The sequence below is a fragment of the Penicillium malachiteum genome (assembly GCF_028827825.1).
Source record: "Penicillium malachiteum strain IBT 17515 chromosome Unknown utg000002l:1.0-8849297.0:1.0-8852440.0, whole genome shotgun sequence".
Lineage (NCBI taxonomy): Eukaryota > Fungi > Ascomycota > Eurotiomycetes > Eurotiales > Aspergillaceae > Penicillium > Penicillium malachiteum.
The window spans coordinates 7,526,204-7,546,311 of NW_026643095.1; the positions used below are offsets into that span (position 1 = coordinate 7,526,204).

Sequence of the window (20,108 nt, forward strand, 5' to 3'; positions counted from 1 at the left end):
TTCAGCAGACTGTTCAAAGCAATCTTTTGTGCGATTTTTATTGCCTTCAGCTTTTTCATGGCGAAGTCGGACATTCAAGGATTGCAAAACCACATGTTGGTACTCCTGTTGTTGTCCTGGATCATTCCTGCAACTGCTGCCGATATCCAAAGTATCTGGTTTGAGAAATGGGCCATTTTCTCCGCTCGTGAAAAGAACGGGATATACAAGTGGAACACGCTCCTTACTGCCCTGATTATCGTCGAAATCCCCTGGCAAATCTGTTTCTACACGATCATTTATCTGTGCAGTTACTGGACTGTGGGCTTCCCAAACAACCCAACCCTCGCCGGATTCCAGTACTTTATGTTTTTGCTGTTATCATTCTTTGGAACGGGCTATTCCTACCTCCTTGCTGCCTTATTTCCCAACGCCACTATGGCGAGTTATGCCAACTCCCTGTTTTGGGTTCTTTTGATGCTCTTCTCAGGTGTTCTGGTGCCCCATTCCGCGATGAACACGTTCTATAAACCATGGCTCTTCTGGGCAGATCCGATGCGGTACTTCTTTGGTGGTAGCGTGGCAAACATTCTGCACGGAGTGAAGGCAAAATGCTCTTCCGGTGATTTTACTCTTTTCGATCCACCATCGGGACAGACCTGCGCGGAGTACGCATCATCCTTCCTCGCCTCATCGACCGGTTACCTTGATAACCCGAACAGCACTGCACAGTGCGCTTACTGTCCTTATACTACTGGCGATGACTACACGGCAACTCTTGATTACTACTACAAGGACAAGTGGCGCGATTTTGCTGTTTTCCTTGGATTCTGTCTTACCAACGTCGCCTGCCTGTACATCATTATGTGGTTCAGACAAGGCAAATCGCAAAGATGAAGTCTTGTAACTTCAAGCTGTACACACAGTCTGGTTTGTTTCACATCCGCCTTCAAATTTTTCCAACGCCTACATCTTTTGCATGCCCGATTGTTCAATTTTTCTAGACTTCCAAACCTGAGGCTTTCTACTTGACCGCCACAGCCCTGGAGGGGTTTCGTGAGAACTCAGACCCTCAGTTGTCCACATTCTTTCGCAACCTTTCAGATGTTTGTTCTCATTTCCTTACTAGCTACTACCTAACAAAAGTCATAATATAAGCACAAATTAACTCTGCCAAACCTCCACTCTCTAACATGATGTAAGATTTTTATTTTTATTTTCATTTTTATTTTTCGTAATGACTTATCGGATGATTGAAGTGTCCGTTTCTCCAATATCCAGATCTAGTCACAAATGAGACACATAGACACTTTCTGGGTTATGACACACAAAAAAAAGACATGCATACACATCCACACACCAGATGCCAGGGAGGGTCAAAGTCAACCGTGGATGTGTCGCGGGGATGATAATAGTAATTTGCTCCTCATGTTCCAAGGCTTTCTCCTCAATTTCTCCTTACTTTCTCCTCACAATTGCTGCCTCTAGTAGACTCCATTTTCATGCGCACCCTTTGCATCAATGACGTGCGTGGCGAATTTTTGAGAAAAGAAGCCTATATCCGTGGAGGCTACGGAGTAGCCCGAGAGCAAAGGGCCATAAGATTATCCACACAGCGTAAGAAGATCCACCCATTGAACAATAGATAGATATTGACTACCTATACTATGTATTGTTGACGTTGTGTTGCTTTACTCCAACTGATGATGTACAGGATTCAGCGACGGGTGAATAAATTTGATCCAAATGTCGGTCACGGTCCTACTAGTAGGAACTAAATTGGACCCTCTCTGTAGTTGGGCTTGTATAACTTGATGTGGGTATTACTGGTTCAATAGGACATGTCAATACTGCTACATAGCCCTTTCTGAAGACTGAGTCAGGAGGGAATGCCTCCATAGTAGCTCTAGTGCAAGAAACACTTCTCCAAGAGGATCATCTTGTTCCATTATACTGAATATCTTTTTCGACCACTCTTCATTAGATAATTCTTGAGCCAAACTCCCGAGGCCTCTAGGTCTATCTACCCAAGGGACTGCTACATAGCTGTGTGCTTCCCCTCGCGACTCTACTACCCCACACTACCCCAACATTCTGCAAACCCCGGCGCGTGGGATTTTGTGGGGTTCGCGCTTGATTTTACGAGATTAAAACATCGAATGTGGTCTTTAAAGTTGCTCAGTTTCCTTAAACTCAAAAACTCACTGTTACATACTGACCTGCGATTTTACAGTTCAGGGTCTTCGGGATCTTCAGTCTCATTCAACGCTTCACACCTCCCCTCAACATGTATGCGCATTCGTGGCACGACTTGCCTCTCCAGCTAGGCAGCGTGCTCGAAAATTTCAACCAATCCATCGGCAATAACGCTCAATTCGTTGCTTTCACCGATTCCGATTACATTTCAGAAGATGTCACCTTTGCAATTAAGTCAGTGGGGAGCGATGAAACGATTCTCTTCACCTTTAGTCGGTCACACTGCACTGCTCGAGTTGGCCGACCTGAGGAGGCTCTGTTTTCACTTGCTGCACTGCCTTTTCAGTGGGAACATATGTTCAAAAAGAATCCAGTGGTACCTTACCAAAGCTTCTGGGCTCTATATGGCCAAAACATCAGACAAGAAGGCGTTGAAGTGATTGGGGACCATCTTGCATTTGCCAATTACGCTCATATCTGGCGAACCATATTAGATGTCTTACACGATGTCTACTGTGGTCCCAATGATGTGGATCTTCAGCCGGAACAGGAAGATGACTTTTTGGTTGGTCGGTATATCTTCATCAATACCGCCGCTTGGGGTAGATGCAAGGTCTTTTTCGAACGAAGTGGCACAGGCCCTCGAGAAATATTGTTTCTACACACTGCAGGCTCTGACAGCCGCCAATACCATGGTGTTATGAATGATTCAAGAATGAGGACCCGTTGTACCATGGTTGCCTTTGATTTACCTTCTCATGGTCGCAGCTTTCCCAGTGCACAAGCTCTCGGCGGCCACAGCAATAGCGAGGACGCATATATTGAGATTATTGCTGCTATCATCAAAGCTCTTGGAATGAAGAAACCAATTATATGCGGAGCGTCCATGGCAGGTCAAGCATGCATTGCTCTGGCAATTCGTGCCAGCGAGACTGGTATTGGTGGATCGATTCCTCTACAGGGGTATGTCAATTTTGGACTTAAATGTCATCCATCCCATCGCCGCGCGCAAATGCTAACATTCTGTAACAGTTGCGAACGAGTTGAAATGAAAAGAGAGTGGCACGACAAGTCACCTCTGATCAATAGTGCTACATTCAACCCGGAGTGGGTTTACGGGGTATGCTTGTCCCCATCTCTGCATCCAGCATGGCTTCTTATATCTAACGTTGTATTTCAGATGATGTGTCCAACGGCCCCTAGTGCGAATCGCAAATTACTTTGGCATACATACAGTGGTCAAGCGTATGGTGTGTATCACGGTGATTTGGACTTCTACTTCAATGGATGGGACGGTCGCGGTCGCGTGGAAACCATCGACACGAAAATATGCCCCATCTTCTTTCTCACTGGCGAATATGACTGGAGCAACACACCTCAGATGTCCGAGGACACTGCAAGAAAAATCCCTGGGGCCAAGTTCAAGAGAATGCCAAATCTGGGCCATTTTCCTGCTACTGAAAATCCTGCCATTTTCGTGCCTCATCTTCTTGAGGCTGTTAATTTTATTGATGCAGAGCTTGATTTGACTGGAAAGCTGTGAAGGTTAAATACTGTATTAGAGGAGTAGCGATGAGGGGTTTACTGATGCTTAGCAGAAACATTTTCTTGGAATGATGTATGTAGTAGCGACCTATCCAGATGGGTGTAAGAAATAGCAAGTCAGACTATTCAATCTTATCTTTCCTTCTACCAGTCAACTGATACAACTTGAAGCTTCATACTCCTAGGCCTCCAGATGTCCTTCCTATAGACTTCAAATGTTGGAGGGGTTGAAACCTTGAAACTTGACAGTCACAATCTCTTTACGGGAGTAATCACAGCTTGAAAATTCTGCATCAATATTATCTTGTGTAGTAGTGAGGCGAGGTCTCCAGTCCGCTTCGAGTCCTTTAGAGTTGTAGTTGTGGTTTGTCCATTGTAGCTTCGTTGACCTGTACACCGTTGAGTGTACGGCTGAGCTCAGACATCCCATCCATTTATTACTAGCAAACATACATAAGGAAACTTTGTTGCATTGAATGCATTCAATGTTAATTCGAGGACTGCTTTCAAATGTTGGCTTATTTTCTTCCGTTTTCGTATTTCGACTCCCCCTTCTACCTGTGGCAAGGTTTCCAAGGTTAGTTTATGTTGCCAGATAGAGAGACCGGATTTTTTCGGCTAACTATTCAACTCTTTGTTAGCATTGGGGACGATTCATCGAGTAGTTACGTCGTTCCAAGGTTTAAACGCCTTCCAAGGTTGTAACTTGTGACCTCTTTACCCTCGAGGTACTGTATGTGGCCCGTGGGGACCCCAATTTCCCCAATTCCCCCAACACATCTATACACGGACCACGACCCTCTTCAACTACACCACCCAAGCGATCCCGAAAATATGCTCTGTTGTAGTGCCGTCAGCGATTGGTTCTCTCCAGATAATTCCTTCAATGCGTTTGCCATACAGTTGGGGGCGGGGATACTCCATCCCGCACATTGGGGCTCGGTAACTCCACGGACTTGAAGCCTCATATAAGTAAGTGGACAAAGTATTCTGGGCTTCCGCCCTAGCCACAGACCAAGTAATTTTATCGCAAGCTTATCCAAGGACACTTCCAAATTCAAAGATCATGGCAACTAAATTCTCCCGACTGGGCTTCATCGGGCTCGGCGCGATGGGAAAGCATATGGCAGAACAACTTGCCATCAAGCTCCCTGACGGCGTCAAAATCTTCGTTTTCGATGTTGCAACACCACCTGTGAAGGAGCTTGTCGAGAAATACCCCGGCAAGGTCATTGAATGCTCTTCACCAAAGGAGGTTGCTGAGAAATCGGTTAGTAATCATTTCAATCGGACAAAGAAGACTTATGTCCAATGTTTGCTAAAATTTCGGCAGGATATCATACTCTCAATGGTCCCAGAAGGACGTCACGTCGCTTCAGTCTATCTGGATGAAGCTACTGGCGTAGCTGCTGCAGACCTAGGCAAGCGTGTTCTTATTGATTGTTCCACCATTGATACCGCCACCAGCCTTCGCGTCAAGAATTACATTGCCGAGCATCACCCGGCCGCATCATTCTATGATGCCCCGGTCAGTGGTGGTGTTCTCGGTGCCGCTAAAGGAACAGTTGCCTTTTTCCTTGGTTGCGACAAGCAAGACCCTCAGATTGGGGTTCTCACAGAGCTTCTCAGTCTCATGGGCAAACAAATCATTCCTTGTGGGAAGCCTTCACTCGGGCTAGCTTCGAAATTATGCAACAATTATCTCTCTGGTCTGATTGCGATCGCTAGTTCCGAGGCTTTGAATATGGGTATCAAAACCGGTCTTGACCCACGGGTGTTGTCCGATGTATTTGCAGCCGGGACAGCACAGAACGCCATTTGTGACCGTTTCAACCCTTGCCCAGGCGTCGTTCCGGATGCTCCGTCCAGCAAAGGATACGAAGGTGGGTTCAAAGTTCAACTTATGAAAAAGGATTTCTCGCTTGCAGTGAATATGGCGGAAAGTGTGGGTGCCAATATGGTGCTAGGCCAGCAAGGATTGAAAACCTACGAAGCTGCTTCCAATGACCCAAAATGTTTTGATCGGGACTCGCGTGTTGTTTTCCGTTACATTGGGGGTGATGAGAAGTGGGCTGATAAGTTTGAATAGGGAAGTTTTGTACATTTCCTTATGATCCGATGGATGTCTTTTGTTTTAAGAGAAAAAAAAACAAAACTCCGAAGAAAAAATAAATAAACATCGAATACAAGCTTAATGCATAATCAATCAGTAATAGCTCAATAATTCCAATTTATCACCTCAATTCCGGTTTCGAAGGAAAGATTTTCAATGTGATGTTGGGGTATATACTATGTATTGAGCCTGGAGGTTTGGGCTTGGACGGCCTGCGGCCCTGCAGCCAGAATCTTAGTGATCTTAGTGGGTCAGTGATCAGTAATCATGCCTGACGGTCACTCAGTGCGCTGCAAATGCTCACCTTCCACACTCTCTAGGAATATCCGCTCGAGGCAATTTTGCCGCGTCTTACCATATCTGACATTAATTTTTTCGACTCTACCGGACTTTTCCATTTGGGAAAACAATTTAATACCAACGGCAATTCTACGCGACTCGTTGGGTGGTGCGAGGCTAATCAAGCCGTCATTTCAGAGATGGAGAGTAGCCCAAACGAACAAGCAAAAAAAGAGACATCTATTGCCAAATCACGCACCAGTCGCGCGTGTGAAATATGCCGAGCGCGCAAAGTGAAGTGCAATGGGGTACAACCATGTTCTAACTGCTGGCAACACGGGCTTGATTGTGTATTCCGGACAGGGGCCCCCAGGACGTCCCGTCGAAAGCGGCCTGTACCCTTCCCTTGTTTGCCAGCCTTTCGGGTCAAGCCTCCCAACCAGCAACCATCTCCTGTCAAAACTACCCATGTTCGATATGACCCCACTCAACTGAAGAGACAAACAGAGTTGCGTGCAGGAATTGGTGTTTCAAACAATAAAACCGGCTCGTTCCAGTTCCATGGTATGAATATGAAGGCCAGACATATTTTGAAGACCAAAAAAAAAAAAACAAACAAACAAAACCCCCTGACTGATTGATGTCTATAGGGCCCTCATCTCATTTCAATTTCATTCAACGTGTTTATCAACGAATACATCAAACAGCCAATGGAACCTTTGATCAGCAGAAAAAAGCTATACCGGGTGGCCTGCAGAAATGGGGCCTGGAGCCTTTTATTTTCTCCGCCGGGTCCAACGCAGTCAAGCCAACCCGCCAGTATCAAGGAATTGTTCTTACTAAGGCCCAAGGCGATATATTCTTGAAATCGTATTTTAGGATTATTCATCCCCAGGTGCCAATTATGTCCCGGTCTGACATTTGTTCAACCTGGGAGGAATGCTGCGGTCCTCCAACTTCAAGTTTGGAGACGGATTGTTGGTCCCAAAAGATTCTATATATGGCGCTTTCTTTAGGTGCCAGGGTTTCGCAGCCAACAAGCGAATTGACAGCAGATGGATTAGAAAAATGGGCTGACTATTTCTCGTCTCAAACCAACGACCTTGCTCTGGTCTTTCAAGAACCCAGTTTCAAAGTTCTTCAATTTTTGTTACTGAAGGTTAGTGGAACTCTGGTTCTTTTGGTGACACCCTGAGCTGATACATTCACATGTGCATAGGCGATGGATTCATTGCAAGCAATGCGCCCCAACGAAGTATATCTATTTCTCGGACACGCTGCGCGGACTGCCCTTGCTCTAGGCATCAACAAGAGCCAGGTGGCTAATGGAAATAGCCTCAACATGCATCGCCTGCGAGTCACTTTCTGGGCTGTGTATGCAAATGAGAGAATGAGTGCTCTATTCACAGGGCGCCCATCGGGCCTGGTCGACGATCATATTGACGTCGCCTATCCAGAGGATCTACCCGCATTGGAAAACTTACGGTCGTTTCGAGATATAGAGAGTGATCGACCCACAAAGGAATGTGCTATGATTCGTTCGATGGCGGAAATAGGCCGCTTGGCAGAAGTAATTGCCAAGAAGGTTTACTCTTCCCTCAGTATGAAGACTTTGGAGAACCTAGCAAACATTCAAAATGTCGTTCGGGAATGCGATACTTCACTTGACCTCATGACGCAGTCTTTACCTCCCTACTTGCATTTCTTTGATGGAACAAGTCACATTGGTCAAGATTGGCAAGAGGTTCAGCGCGCTCACCTTGGACTGAACTTCAATCTCATACGAATGCTCGCACACCGTCCGGCTCTGGTATATACTTCGTTGTTCGTGTCAAAGACGGGCGTCAGAAGTGAGATATCCGATGCCATGTGTATTGACAAATCAGTTACAGCATGCATCATAGCTGGCAAGGAGATTGTGACAATCTGCAATGATGTCATTTTTAATCGGTTGCCTGCCATTCGGAACGATGCCTCTGTGGCTGCATTTCTTGTGGCTGCTTGCGTGACTCTGCTCTACGAGATCATCGGCCCTGGTGCAGATCCTGTGCATGCTAAGGAAATTTTAGGTTTCGTGGATCAAGGAGTTCATTGTCTTGATCAGATGGAGCATATCGGACCAACAACGGGAAAGGCTCTCAGTGTTGACGTGATGAATTGTGTTAAAGAAGCTTTCCAATGCTCCAGCGAAGAAATCCCCCAGTTTGACAGTCTCGTTAGTGAGTTTCCGTGGCTCAGGTATGTTTTGCCCTTATTTCTAGTTGGTCTACTATAAGATGATGCTGACCTCGTATTCGTACAGTCAAGAATATATCAATTCTGTCTCCGAGCCCCCTTATGCTGTTTCCGGTAAAACAACTTCCACTTTTCCCAACGATGTCAACTATGGTCAAAGTTCAAATCCTGCATTTCCTTCATTGAATAGGACTAGTGATATGTCCAGAGATGTTGATCTCCGGTACACTTCGCAATGGCTAAGCGGAGATTTCGCAAATATCGACCTTTTGGATCCATTATTATGAATTGCGAGATCTAGTATGCCACATGTGCATGAACTTGAAACTTAATTGGTTCAATATATGTGCAAGATTAATTTCAAATCGGATCTCAAAAAGCACTGCTTGCCAGATGGAAGTTGGGGTTCTGAATGATAGCTTCAAATTTTATGTATTCATGACGCCCAGGGAATAGGTATCGACCCAGCGTTTGTGTGTTCACAGCCATGAGCGGCCCACGTTCTGATGATCTGAGAGAGAGAGAACTGAGGCCCACTTGGACCAGCCAGAAATACCATTTTTGGCATCTACCCAGAATTCTAGCTTTATTCGTGTGCACTCAAAAAATCAATAATGCCCAAAGATGCAACTGATGTTGGCGCTATCGTGATTCGTGCCCAGGTGGACCGTGGTAACGTATAGGGGCCAATAGGTACTCATAGCAACGATCCTGTCTAGCTGGGCTTTTTTGGGCTGAGAAAAAGGTCCGTGTTTTTGGCCAATCTTGGAAAGTCAGAAAAACTTTGTGATCATCCGGCTTTCGTCTGTGGCTGGACTGCCGGATTTCCTTGCACCTTGCCGACACATAGTACTTTTGACCTTGAAAGGTTGACTGAAATTGGGGAAATTGGGGTCCCCTCACGATCCTCGGAGTATGAACCAGAAACCAGAATGGATACGCAGCATACACTAGCTGCCCACCTGGGCAGGTAGAGATGGATCCCCACCATCATATTATTAATCAGGTGTCGCCTTGAGTCAAAGAATTTCTGAGAATTCCATGTTGTGATGCTGAAGGCAATATTCGTCTAGTTTTGAGGATTGGCGAAACTTCCCTGTTTCTTTATTGGATCTTTGGAATCTATTGATGATGTAAAAGCAATGTAAACTTGGGGAAGTAAACCTCCGAGTCGGGACTTCCTACAACCTGATAAAACGCCTAATCATCTGTCAACTTCTACATTTCCTGTTGTCAAAATTTGAATTGATCCACCGAGCTTACAAATACAACCTTGGAACTGACCTCGTGGGAGGTACATACACGATTTGGAAACAGGTCAACATGAAAATGCCAAATAGTATTATATAAGTGGCTATGTTAGGTACCTAGTTCTACTAAGCGGTCCAGCTTTCATCATCTCGATTTACTGAGTAGGCACTATTTGAGATACTATCTGTCATTTCTGCCATTGCGTAGTTAAGATCAAATCTGTCCAGCATGCCCACCGACAAATTGAACTTTTCTTGTGTGCTCGTCACTGGCGGTGCAAGAGGAATTGGAAAAGCGCTTGCTGAATATTTTGTTCATCTTGGCAAGAAGGTCATTCTTGTGGGACGAAACGAATGGAACTTTTCTGCCGCCGCAAAGGAAATAGACGCCGAGGCTTATTATGTCTTGGACGTTGGTGTGAGCGCTGATATTCCTGCATTCGTCGAGCGCATCACAAAAGAACACCCTGAACTTGACTGCATAGTCAATAATGCCGGTGTGCAGCGACAAATTGATATCGTTGATGGCGATCTTGAAGATTTCCTCTCGAAGGCCGACCAAGAAATCGATATCAACATCCGCGGTCCTCTTCACCTTACTATGAACCTCCTCCTTCACCTTCGTTCAAAGCCTCAGGCGACAATTGTCAATGTCTCATCGCTTCTCGCCTTCCTTCCTACACGAATGGCCAGCCCAGTATATAACGGTACCAAGGCATGGCTGCACTTCTGGACTATGAACCTCCGGACGGCACTTGAAAGAGTCAATGATAACATACGCGTCATTGGGATCGCTCCCCCAAGTGTTGGTACAGATCTACACCGTGAAGCCGAGGATCCCGATGACAACAAGAAACACAAAAGCCCAACGGCCCTGACCATCGAGGAATTCATGGAGGAAATTGAACCCAAGTTAGAGCGAGGGGACTACTTCATCGGAGCTGGTCCAGGTGTGCAGCTTATTGAGAGGTGGCAACAGAACTTTGAGCCCGTGTACGAATCAGCCGTTGCCAAGATTAAATGGGGAAAGCCTTAACTTGAAGCCAGTAACCTGTACTAAGAAAATCACTTCCATGTGGCTTTGCAGGCCGCACAGGGACAGTGTATTTGATTGTGTAAATTGGGGATTTGCAATACCAAATTGTATGTGAATATCACGCTCCTGTAAAAATCGAATTTCATAGTTTTATCGATAGCTCCAAATATCCACCCCACCCAAGTAAGTTCAGGCTGTAAATTTGGCAATCCGAGTATATGGAGCTTTTAGACGTCATAGTATTGATTTAATAGACATCTCAAGTGCTGGAAGTAGCGGATGGAGAGGCGATCATGTTCCCTGGCTCCGCCTACTATTCAAATAAGGGCTTGAGGGGTATGAGGAGAAACCCGATGAGTGGATCTTGCCAAAAGTGCCACAGCTTAGGGTAATCGATTTCTATCATCCCAGGTGCCGGCATGCCGATCTAATCGACCCGGAGATCTGTCCGAAGGACGCGTATTCTGATGGAGTTCTGGCCGAGATATTACAGAATGCTCCATACCTCTGAAGTATACATATAAATTATAACAAGTACCGACTATTTATGCGCTAGTACTACATCTGGACAAATGTATGCAGATCCTCTTTCATACTATTACTAGAGTTGAGAAGCAACGAGCCTATTTCTTGGATGAATCCATGACAATCAGTTTATTCAAGAGTACAACAGACTTACCAGTTCAAGTTGACACAACTCATTAAAAGATTATCTTTCTTCCTTCCTCTGCTACAATGAGCAGCAGACCCTTTTGTGAGCTGCAGAGAGCAGTAACTACCAGTGATGAAAGTATAAATTCAAAATCCTCAGCAGATCATTCTCCTGAAGTCGGATCGCCGTGTGAGATGGAACTTGAAAGAATCAACACCCATCGTCTTCAGCAGCAGGAGACTGTCGGCTCAAGATCGAGCAATGTATCGCAATAGCTTCCTATGGGCGCCGGAAAGTCTTACCCATCAATGACCGCAAACCTCAATGACTTTATGGTTGAATTCGACGGACCTGATGATTTCTTGCACCCACACAATTGGCCATTGAGAAAAAAAAGTATGAATCCCAACACCAGCGTCTGGGCATAACCACTGGCATGATGATCAATGCGATAAATGGATGCTGACAGAATCTCGATTTAGAATTGCTCAGGCATGCATCCTCTCCTTTTCCGCGTGGCTTGGTGGCTTTAATAGCGCTGTTTCCTCTGCTGCTGCCCCAGTTATTATGAAAGTATTCGAATTTGGCGAAGAGGTCGCTAGTCTGGGAGCTGCTCTCTTTGTATTAGAATTTGCAACCGGTCCAGTTATATGGGCTTCAGGCTCAGAGCTTTATGGAAGGCGTCCTTCAATTCTTGTTGGAATGCTTGGGTTTGCGATTTTTTCCATTTCAACTGTAGTATCCAAGGACACGCAAACACTTATGATCTCCCGTTTCTTCTCCGGTCTTTTTTCAGCCAGTCCAATTACATTGGTTTCTGCCATTCTAGGAGACATGTTTGCCAGCTCCCAGCGTGGGATAACTATTTCCCTTTATACAATGGCTGTTTTTGGCGGCCCATTTACTGCTCCATCTGTTGGTGGGTTTGTGGTCAATTCATATCTTGGCTGGAGATGGTGCTTTTTCTTCCCTGCCATATTTGGATTTGGGATGCTAATATTTTGCTTTCTGTTCGTCCAAGAAACCTATCCTCCAATACTGTTTGTTGGCAAAGCTTATGTTCTACGTCATCAGACACAGAGCTGGGGCATTCATGCTAAACAGGAGGAGGTGGAGATAGATATCTGGGAGCTTTTGACAACAAATCTGTCTCGTCCACTGGTTTTTCTATTCACTGAGCCTATTGTGCTGCTCTTGAGCCTTTACCTCTCTTTCTTGTAGGGTTTTTGCTATGCATTGCTTGAAGCGTTCCCTCTTGTTTTTGAGGATGTCCACGGAATGACAGGCGGCGTCAGTGGCCTTCCTTTCTTCAGCCTAGTTATTGGGGCTATTTTCGTCTTCTGTCTCCAGCCTTCATACAAATAGAAAGGTGAAAGCGAATCATTACGTTGCGGTTCCTGAATGGCGGCTTCTTCCTTGTGTCGTGGGAGAGATCGTTTTTGCAATGGGATTATTCTGGTAAGGCCCCTTCTTTCAGTCATACTTCCCCAAAATTCACATTCTCCTGCTAACTTGAGGGGATTCAAGGTTCGGTTGGACAGGGGTTTTACCCTCAATCCCCCCAAATAGCACCTACGGCGGCTGGCATTTTTGTTGGATTTGGGGTTATCACAATTTTTATGCAGGGGTGGAACTATCTTCTGGACGCATATTCGACATTGTAAGTCAGAATCTTTCCTCTGTGCAGAACAGCTCAGAGCAAGACTAACATTTAAAACCAGCTCCGCTTCTGCTTTTGCTGCGAACACATTTTGAGATGTTTATTTGCTGCGGTATTTCCGCTGTTCACAAGACAGATGTTCCAGACCATGGGCATACAGTGGGCATCCACCCTTCTCGGGTGTATAGCCACGGTGATGATTCCCATTCCTCTCTTTTTCATCATTTTCGGCGCCCGGATTCGAGCTAAAAGTCGGTTTCGTTAAATCCAGATATCAAGTCTTTTATACTATTTGCACTTTCAAATGTTTCAAATTCACTGCCTGTGTGTATCAAATCCCTTCTAATACTAACAAGGTATTTGGCAACTACTAGTATAGCCATGCTTTGCCATACAATGTTCCATTCGATGCATTCAAATATTAATTTGGATAATAAGTGACCCTGCCTCGTGGGTTAATATCGACCTTCCAACCACATGTATTCAGTCCAGAACACATCTACAGGTTGAGTCTGATTATGACGCTATGGTGTGTCTATTCAACTGCCAGGGTGAGCTTCCTGGGTAAGCATTAAAATTCTGAGAATATAGCCTTTTTAGTTTCGCTGCTACAGTGCCGCGCGAGGCGCAGCGTGAGGAACCGTTGGGTGAATGTCGGGAGTAGTAATGAGAGATGCTCTGGAGGCACAACAAACTTTACTCATAACACTTAAGAGTCCCTGTGCTTTCAAATGTAACAAGGATCACATCTTGTATCACTAGTCATTATGCAGCTGATATGGTCATCTAACAGAGAGCTGATTCTGGGCATGCACTACCTGAAGGTTCTATGGCCGTGCTTCTTAAGTAGTTTCACCACTACATCATGCTCATTCTCAACTGCCCATGATAATGGTGTTTGACCAAATTTATCTTGAGAATAAATATGAGCATTCCGATCAAGAAGTAGTTTCACCACGGCATCATGCCCTTTCATAGCTGCCCACGATAGCGGTGTTTGGCCGGATCCATCTTGAGAATCCACATCGGCATTCCGATCAAGCAGTAGCTTCACCACTGCATCATGCCCATTCTCAGTTGCCCATATTAAGGGTATTCGGCCGCATAGATCTTGACAATCTACAACTGCATTCCATTCCAGCATCTTTTTCGTCAATGTCTTAAGTTTAAAACGTGCTGCAAGGTGCAACGCAGTACTCTGCACTAGTATTTGGGACTTGGCTCTCCGCCAAATCCTGCTGGAGATCATTGCCTGGCTACACGCATATACTTTCAAGGTACTGTCAAGAAAAGTCAAAGTCAAGTCGTCGTCCTCGATTCCAGAATGTTTGACATGATGTCCCTAATTTTTCGCGGCATAGCCATAAAGAGCAGTGGATCGTAACCTCTCATCCAAACTCTCCGCAGTTAAGCTGCATCCAATTTCAAAAATTCCAAATGACAAGCAGGTAACAGAAGACCTGGCAATTTTGGTGTGTGCATTCAAGAGCCAATCCTTCCGAGCCCGCAAGTACTCTTGTGTGGTATAGTGCACCAAACGTACGATACTGCTTTCATCATCCATTGTAATGAGTCCCATGCAGACCGATACCATATCTTCAATATGTGGCATATCTTCTTCATCAAACTGAGACTCTCCATGCTTTATTGCGACGGCATACCTGAGCTCTGATGCACGAAGTGGGCGGGTTGCACATGTGATCCAGGACAAAACCTTCACTGCGAGTTGTTTCAATCCTGTCTGCTGCTTTCCAATCCTTTCCATCACTGGATCATATGCATGAGCCAATATCTCAGTTTTTTGCTCTTCATTTGAACTTCGATCTTGCTTTTTGAAGTTTGTCAAAGACCTTCGGATAGCATTTGTGGTCAGTTTGTCCTCGAGGGAAGCAATATAAATTTGTGCTAACAGAAACATTCCATCCGCTGCATCTGAGATAGCACTTTTGACCTCCTCCCGCAGCTGTGAATTATCACAAATAAATGGTCATAGCTCACTCATATGGCCATCGATATACATCCTCACGTCCTCAACGGTCGCACGGATCTCCAACCAAAGGCTGCCCTTATATTGATCCATAATGTCCGGGATGAATTGCGGAGTCGCCAGGATATTCGCATTGCACCCTGATTGCAGCTTGAAAAGCTCTGATAAAAATTGCAACCGGCTAGATGTTTGACATTCATCAAGTGCATCAACGATGATGAAGAGTCTTGAAAATGTAGCGGCTACAGTCTGGAGAGCTAGCAAAATTTCTGCGACTGATGGCCGCGTCGCTCTTGGTTCATGGTGTTCATAGACTATTTTGACGCTATTTGGCAAAGATTGGCACTGTCTGGCTAGTTGTTTCAGTAAACTTGCTAGCAAATTGTTGATTTTCTGATCGTTCCGTCGTCTGAAGTTGCAGTAGACATATGCGATACCAATCGTTGACTCTGCTTGAAACTCCTGGTCAAGATGGTCGATTACAATTGAGCTGATGATAGTTTTGCCTGCTCCAGGCATATCGGGCAAAACATTGTCTGGGTTTTAGTCGCTTTCCAGGTCTGGAATTTCAGTGACTCTAAAAGCCACTGGCCCGTTCCAGGTTGTCGTCTTGCCAGAAACTCACTTTGTTCAGCGCCAAAGTCTATGGGTGTGAGCCATTCAAGTATCCTGAGATCCTGCATATTGTCCAGATGGGTTCTCATTTTGTTGACGTTTGTTGACGTTTGAGATACGGTTTCAAGAACTAGTAAATGGGCATCATTAGAATACTGTAAAGCTAAATGAAAGCTCGTCATATTCACTCACCGTGTCCGAGTATTTCTTTGATAGGTCGATCTCGTGCAACTTCACTTGCGTGTACAACTGACAACAATTCCTTGGCAAAGGCCGAAGCCCTGACTGCAGCATATTCCTGCCAGTCTTTGTTCTTGTGAGAGTCGGCGTAGTTACAGATTCCTCGGATGACGATGCAGGGGAAATTGTTCATCAGTCCTGCTGCCTCCCTCTCAACACAAAGGACATGTCCGTCGAGATCCTGTTTGAGTTTACGTCGGAGAGCAGTGTCCTTAATCACCTGATTACCTGAGGCGATTAAACCGAAGTGTACAGTCATGTCTCTTGCTTTCCTCTTCACGACCTGTGTTTTATCGCAGAATCTGCAGCTCTCGCCCTCATCCTCCTTCTCTTCTTCCTCCTCTCTTTTGCCACGATCATCTTCGTTAGAAACAGTGGAGGTGTTATTATCAAGACCCATAGTGCGCCTGATTAGGTGTTTATAACTTGCTTTGAATAATATATCCTCTAGACCACACGGAAGGTACTTGGGGACCATTCCGGGGAACTTGGTCTTCAATTCCTCCAAGTACTGTGGTATCTTGGAGAGACCCAGATCGTGTATCGTCTCCAATGTTGACAGAGCCGTGAGAAGTGATGTGGGCGGATTGTTTAGTGATCCAGTTCATTCGAAACTGCCTCCTGCATTCGCCTTGCCAAGATCCCATTGAACCACACCAGGAAGTTTCCCTACAGGTGTGCCGACCACCACGTCGCCAAGTCTGACCTTGGGTGGAATGCCCCCACCAATGCCCACCATCAGGCCAACTTTAATGTTCGGAAAGGTCGAGACCATCCAAACAGCAAAATTTGTTGCCGCGTGTGTTCCATACTGGCCTTTGGGGAGGCGAGCTATCACAACGTTGTGCTCGCCAATAGATCCAAGAGTGTAGTTATTGGAGTCATTGGGTGGTTTTGGAAGCTGGTTGTGTTCTTGATCCAGCATGGCTGTCGCCGCGATCTGCTCCTTGGGTAGAGCACATACCCATCCCACAGTGTACTCGGCGTGACTTCGGGGTTCCGTATCGATATTCATATTTGCAGTCTAGTAAGTAATAGCTTAACACTATGGCTAGAAAAGCAACCTTGGAAAGATAGATATGAACCAGCTACAGCAGATTCTGGTTGGTCACAGGACTGTTCCAATTCAAAATGAAAGATAGTGTCACTGTGCCCCGAGGCACAGCAAATTTTGTTCGCAATGAAGAAAATTGCCAGTAGCATCAAACGAAAGGAAAATCAGAATTAATCAAAAAGGTCCCTTTCATTATCGAGCCATCGGCTAAATGTTCAAGTTTGCAGCACTTGAGCCCATTGAAGCCTTGCCACGTAGGCTGCATGCGGGGGTTTGCAGACGCATTAATCTGCAGCCCCCATCGCGCGTCACTTTAAGGGCGCATAAAGCATGCCGAAATTCATATAGGACCTGCCATTCATCAACACCAGAATTAATAAGACACAGGATCCACGGGGTTAGCATGTGATATATTGGTGAACTTCATGATCTCCAAAAATTCGATAACTTGGAGGTTGGAAATTTATATGGTAAAATGCCGAAGGCCGGCGCCAGATGAAGCCTCCCCGGAGCTAACGCGGGGTCCAAACAAGAGTTGAGTCGACATAATTTACTCCGAAATCCTGACCTCAGGAGGGACTCCAGGCTGGCTCCCCGTGTAGTATGCAGTAGGTGGTAACATGCTCTCAGGGTACTGACAGCAGAGGCCCTACCGGCATCCGCCCGGTGTACCGAGAACTCCGTAGAGCAGCGTATCACACCTGGTGGGCCACAAGGTCACAAAAAAACCATATGGGCAGACGACATGATACAGGCAATGGCCCTGTATAAGATAATATCGATGGAATGACTGCGAAGCTGAAGAGGGCAACTGGAATGTAATTAGGCGTTCAAAAAACCCCCCCAAGAGGAGGTCTACTTAAGGTCTATCTATATTATGATGATCATTTTGCCGAGAATATTGCTCTGTCACCCTGGTCTTATACATGGATAATTATTACTAGTATTGCCAGGGTTCAATTAAGATGAATGGTGATATCAATAATAGTAGAGCGCCGCATCAAAGATAGTCCGGGATCTCTTATCTCGATATCGGAGTTGCTCGCGGAGAATAATTTCAATCTCAAGGTGCAATTGCCAGCTTCATTGCAATTCAATCTTCATCCTAAGTCGTCACAATGCGGCAACGGTCAGTGCCGCTCATTCGAGCGACAAGTTTCAATTCCCGTGCCTTTCAGCCAACCCCATGCGGTGCACGTAGCTTTTCCCGCTCAGTGCAAACAATTACACTCCGCAACGAGCTCCGTCGTCCGCTGCTATTCTCCCAGCATTCGGAGCGCCTGTTACAACAGAAACGGTGCATCACACAAAATTACATTAAGCGCATGGAAGATGGGAAAAAGGAGTGGGCGAGACATGCCGAGCAAATCAAGGCAGGGAAACGGAAGAGCTTTGTCACTCATTTGGAGGAGCGAGGGCTCATTCATGACGTTGTTGGGTATGTTTGGTACTTTCTGAAATTCACAAGGCTTCTACAAGCTGGTACGAAATCCAAAAGTGACATACTGACATATTCCTTACCATAGAGAGCGCGATTTGCTACACCAAGTATTTACGGAGAAGAGAGCTGGAATCTACGTTGGAATTGACCCAACCGCACCCTCAATGCACGTTGGACACATGTTGCCATTCATGGTATTGGCCTGGGGATACGTCTGGGGTCTCCCAGTTACATTCTTGGTGGGTTATTTTGAACCTATATCCTTTAATTGATTGATTACTGACGATACCTGTATATAGTTGGGCGGCGCTACATCGCGAGTCGGTGACCCTACAGGCCGATTGAAGGGCCGAGAGCAGGTTCATTCCTCGATACGAAAGGCGAACATGGCGAGTATGCATATGCAGCTGAAGAAATTGGGTTCAAGCATCGAGCAGTATGGTTCGAGGCATGGCTATGAGCGGAAGATGATCTGGAAAAGGGCTTTGGTTAACAATAACACCTGGTGGAATTCCACACCCTTCATTGAGGTTCTGCGTGATCTTGGAGCATACATGCGCCTTGGCCCGATGCTTGGTCGAGATACGTAAGTCTTGCAAATTGTTATTATTGATGTGTGGGCTCTGACATTGTTTCTAGCGTCAAAACCCGCCTAAACCAGGGAGATGGAATGTCATTTGCTGAGTTTTCTTACCCACTCTTGCAAGGCTGGGATTGGTGGCATCTCTTTCAAAAGGGTACACAGGTGCAGGTGGGTGGCTCCGACCAATATGGCAACATTCTGTTTGGAATGGATGCCGTCAAGTCTATCAGTCGCAACACTGCCAACGAACAGGCGCGGAACCCGCTTGAGTCGGAGCTGGATCGACCCATTGGTTTTACCACGCCGCTATTGACCGCAGCATCCGGAGAGAAATTCGGCAAATCTGCGGGCAATGCCATTTGGCTCGACAAGGACATGACATCGACCTTCGAGCTGTACCAGGTAAGCATACTTTTCTTTTTTTTTCAGGATCCCTGGTTACTAATCTCTGTTTAGTTCTTCGTTCGTACTCCGGATGATACCATCGAGCGTTATCTTAAGTTGTTCACTTTTATTCCCATTCCTGAGATTGCCTCAATTATGGAAGAGCAAACCGCGGACCCCTCCAAAAGAGTCGCTCAGCATCGTTTGGCCTACGAGTTCGTGGAGTTAGTTCACGGCAAGGTAGAAGCCGATGCTGTGTCGCTCCAACATCGCCAGTTATTCCGATCTCGATCCTCCACCAGTGCTCCTTCGCCTATGCCGCGGAGCTCAACTCCTCCTGCTAGCCACGCTCAGTCTCCCACTGCCGGGTTCACCACCCCACAGTCTGGCAACCCCTATGCCCCTCAGACCAACTTTGCCAACATGCCCAATGCCAATGTGAAGCTCCCGAAGTCTCTGGTTTACAACCAGCCGTTTAACAAGATTCTTTGGTCGGCTGGCCTTGTGTCTTCTAAGGGTGAAGGCCACCGAGTGATCACCAACAACGGCGCCTATGTGGGTAGTCGCCCTGGAGATAGCGGTCCCATGTCAGACGACCTCTCTTTCACTCCAATCCGAGTCTGGCCCGCGGAAAAGACAGAAAGCTTCATTCTCGACCAAAAGCTTCTCATGCTTAAGCTGGGCAAGTGGAAGTTTAAGATGGTTGAAATTGTTGGCGATGAGGAATTCCGTGAGCAGGGCCTGACTGCTCCAGGATGGGAGGAACCAACCGAGGAGTCTACGCAATAAGTATTGCCCTTGGATAATCCCCATGTAAATTTAGTCACTCTGTATATGTAGCGTATAGCATTTGTATGAA

The 20,108-nt window shown here is 46.0% G+C and overlaps 9 protein-coding genes across 9 annotated transcripts; 7 read left to right on the plus strand and 2 right to left on the minus strand.

The window, feature by feature from the left end:
* Positions 1-93: 93 nt before the first annotated feature.
* On the plus strand, positions 94-876 carry N7483_005802 (uncharacterized protein; the record flags this gene model as incomplete). The annotated part of the gene is made up of 1 exon (XM_057089239.1): positions 94-876. One exon carries the CDS (start codon positions 94-96, stop codon positions 874-876), a length of 783 nt encoding a protein of 260 aa, XP_056949068.1.
* A 1,390-nt stretch (positions 877-2,266) lies between these two features.
* On the plus strand, positions 2,267-3,718 carry N7483_005803 (alpha/beta fold hydrolase; the record flags this gene model as incomplete). Its single annotated transcript, XM_057089240.1, has 3 exons — positions 2,267-3,138; positions 3,208-3,295; positions 3,356-3,718. The coding sequence occupies 3 exons, from the start codon at positions 2,267-2,269 to the stop codon at positions 3,716-3,718; spliced, it is 1,323 nt and encodes a 440-aa protein (XP_056949069.1).
* A 1,068-nt stretch (positions 3,719-4,786) lies between these two features.
* N7483_005804 (uncharacterized protein) lies at positions 4,787-5,809 on the plus strand (the record flags this gene model as incomplete). The annotated part of the gene is made up of 2 exons (XM_057089241.1): positions 4,787-4,990; positions 5,054-5,809. 2 exons carry the CDS (start codon positions 4,787-4,789, stop codon positions 5,807-5,809), a joined length of 960 nt encoding a protein of 319 aa, XP_056949070.1.
* Positions 5,810-6,153: 344 nt separating this feature from the next.
* Positions 6,154-8,387, plus strand: N7483_005805 (Zn(II)2Cys6 transcription factor; the record flags this gene model as incomplete). Its single annotated transcript, XM_057089242.1, has 3 exons — positions 6,154-6,676; positions 6,763-7,271; positions 7,332-8,387. Coding segments are annotated over 3 exons (2,088 nt in total), but the record flags the coding sequence as incomplete, so codon positions are not given.
* A 1,439-nt stretch (positions 8,388-9,826) lies between these two features.
* On the plus strand, positions 9,827-10,633 carry N7483_005806 (short-chain dehydrogenase; the record flags this gene model as incomplete). The annotated part of the gene is made up of 1 exon (XM_057089243.1): positions 9,827-10,633. The coding sequence occupies one exon, from the start codon at positions 9,827-9,829 to the stop codon at positions 10,631-10,633; it is 807 nt and encodes a 268-aa protein (XP_056949072.1).
* A 933-nt stretch (positions 10,634-11,566) lies between these two features.
* Positions 11,567-13,210, plus strand: N7483_005807 (uncharacterized protein; the record flags this gene model as incomplete). Its single annotated transcript, XM_057089244.1, is given in 6 exon segments — positions 11,567-11,681; positions 11,701-12,446; positions 12,507-12,575; positions 12,604-12,743; positions 12,813-12,945; positions 13,007-13,210. 6 exon segments carry the CDS (start codon positions 11,567-11,569, stop codon positions 13,208-13,210), a joined length of 1,407 nt encoding a protein of 468 aa, XP_056949073.1.
* Positions 13,211-14,287: 1,077 nt separating this feature from the next.
* On the minus strand, positions 14,288-16,187 carry N7483_005808 (5'-methylthioadenosine/S-adenosylhomocysteine nucleosidase family protein; the record flags this gene model as incomplete). Its single annotated transcript, XM_057089245.1, has 4 exons — positions 14,288-14,908; positions 14,972-15,468; positions 15,558-15,677; positions 15,740-16,187. 4 exons carry the CDS (start codon positions 16,185-16,187, stop codon positions 14,288-14,290), a joined length of 1,686 nt encoding a protein of 561 aa, XP_056949074.1.
* Positions 16,188-16,391: 204 nt separating this feature from the next.
* N7483_005809 (uncharacterized protein) lies at positions 16,392-16,802 on the minus strand (the record flags this gene model as incomplete). Its single annotated transcript, XM_057089246.1, has 1 exon — positions 16,392-16,802. One exon carries the CDS (start codon positions 16,800-16,802, stop codon positions 16,392-16,394), a length of 411 nt encoding a protein of 136 aa, XP_056949075.1.
* A 1,157-nt stretch (positions 16,803-17,959) lies between these two features.
* On the plus strand, positions 17,960-20,038 carry N7483_005810 (tyrosine--tRNA ligase MSY1; the record flags this gene model as incomplete). The annotated part of the gene is made up of 5 exons (XM_057089247.1): positions 17,960-18,279; positions 18,368-18,521; positions 18,582-18,868; positions 18,922-19,267; positions 19,322-20,038. 5 exons carry the CDS (start codon positions 17,960-17,962, stop codon positions 20,036-20,038), a joined length of 1,824 nt encoding a protein of 607 aa, XP_056949076.1.
* Between the last annotated feature and the right edge of the window lie 70 nt (positions 20,039-20,108).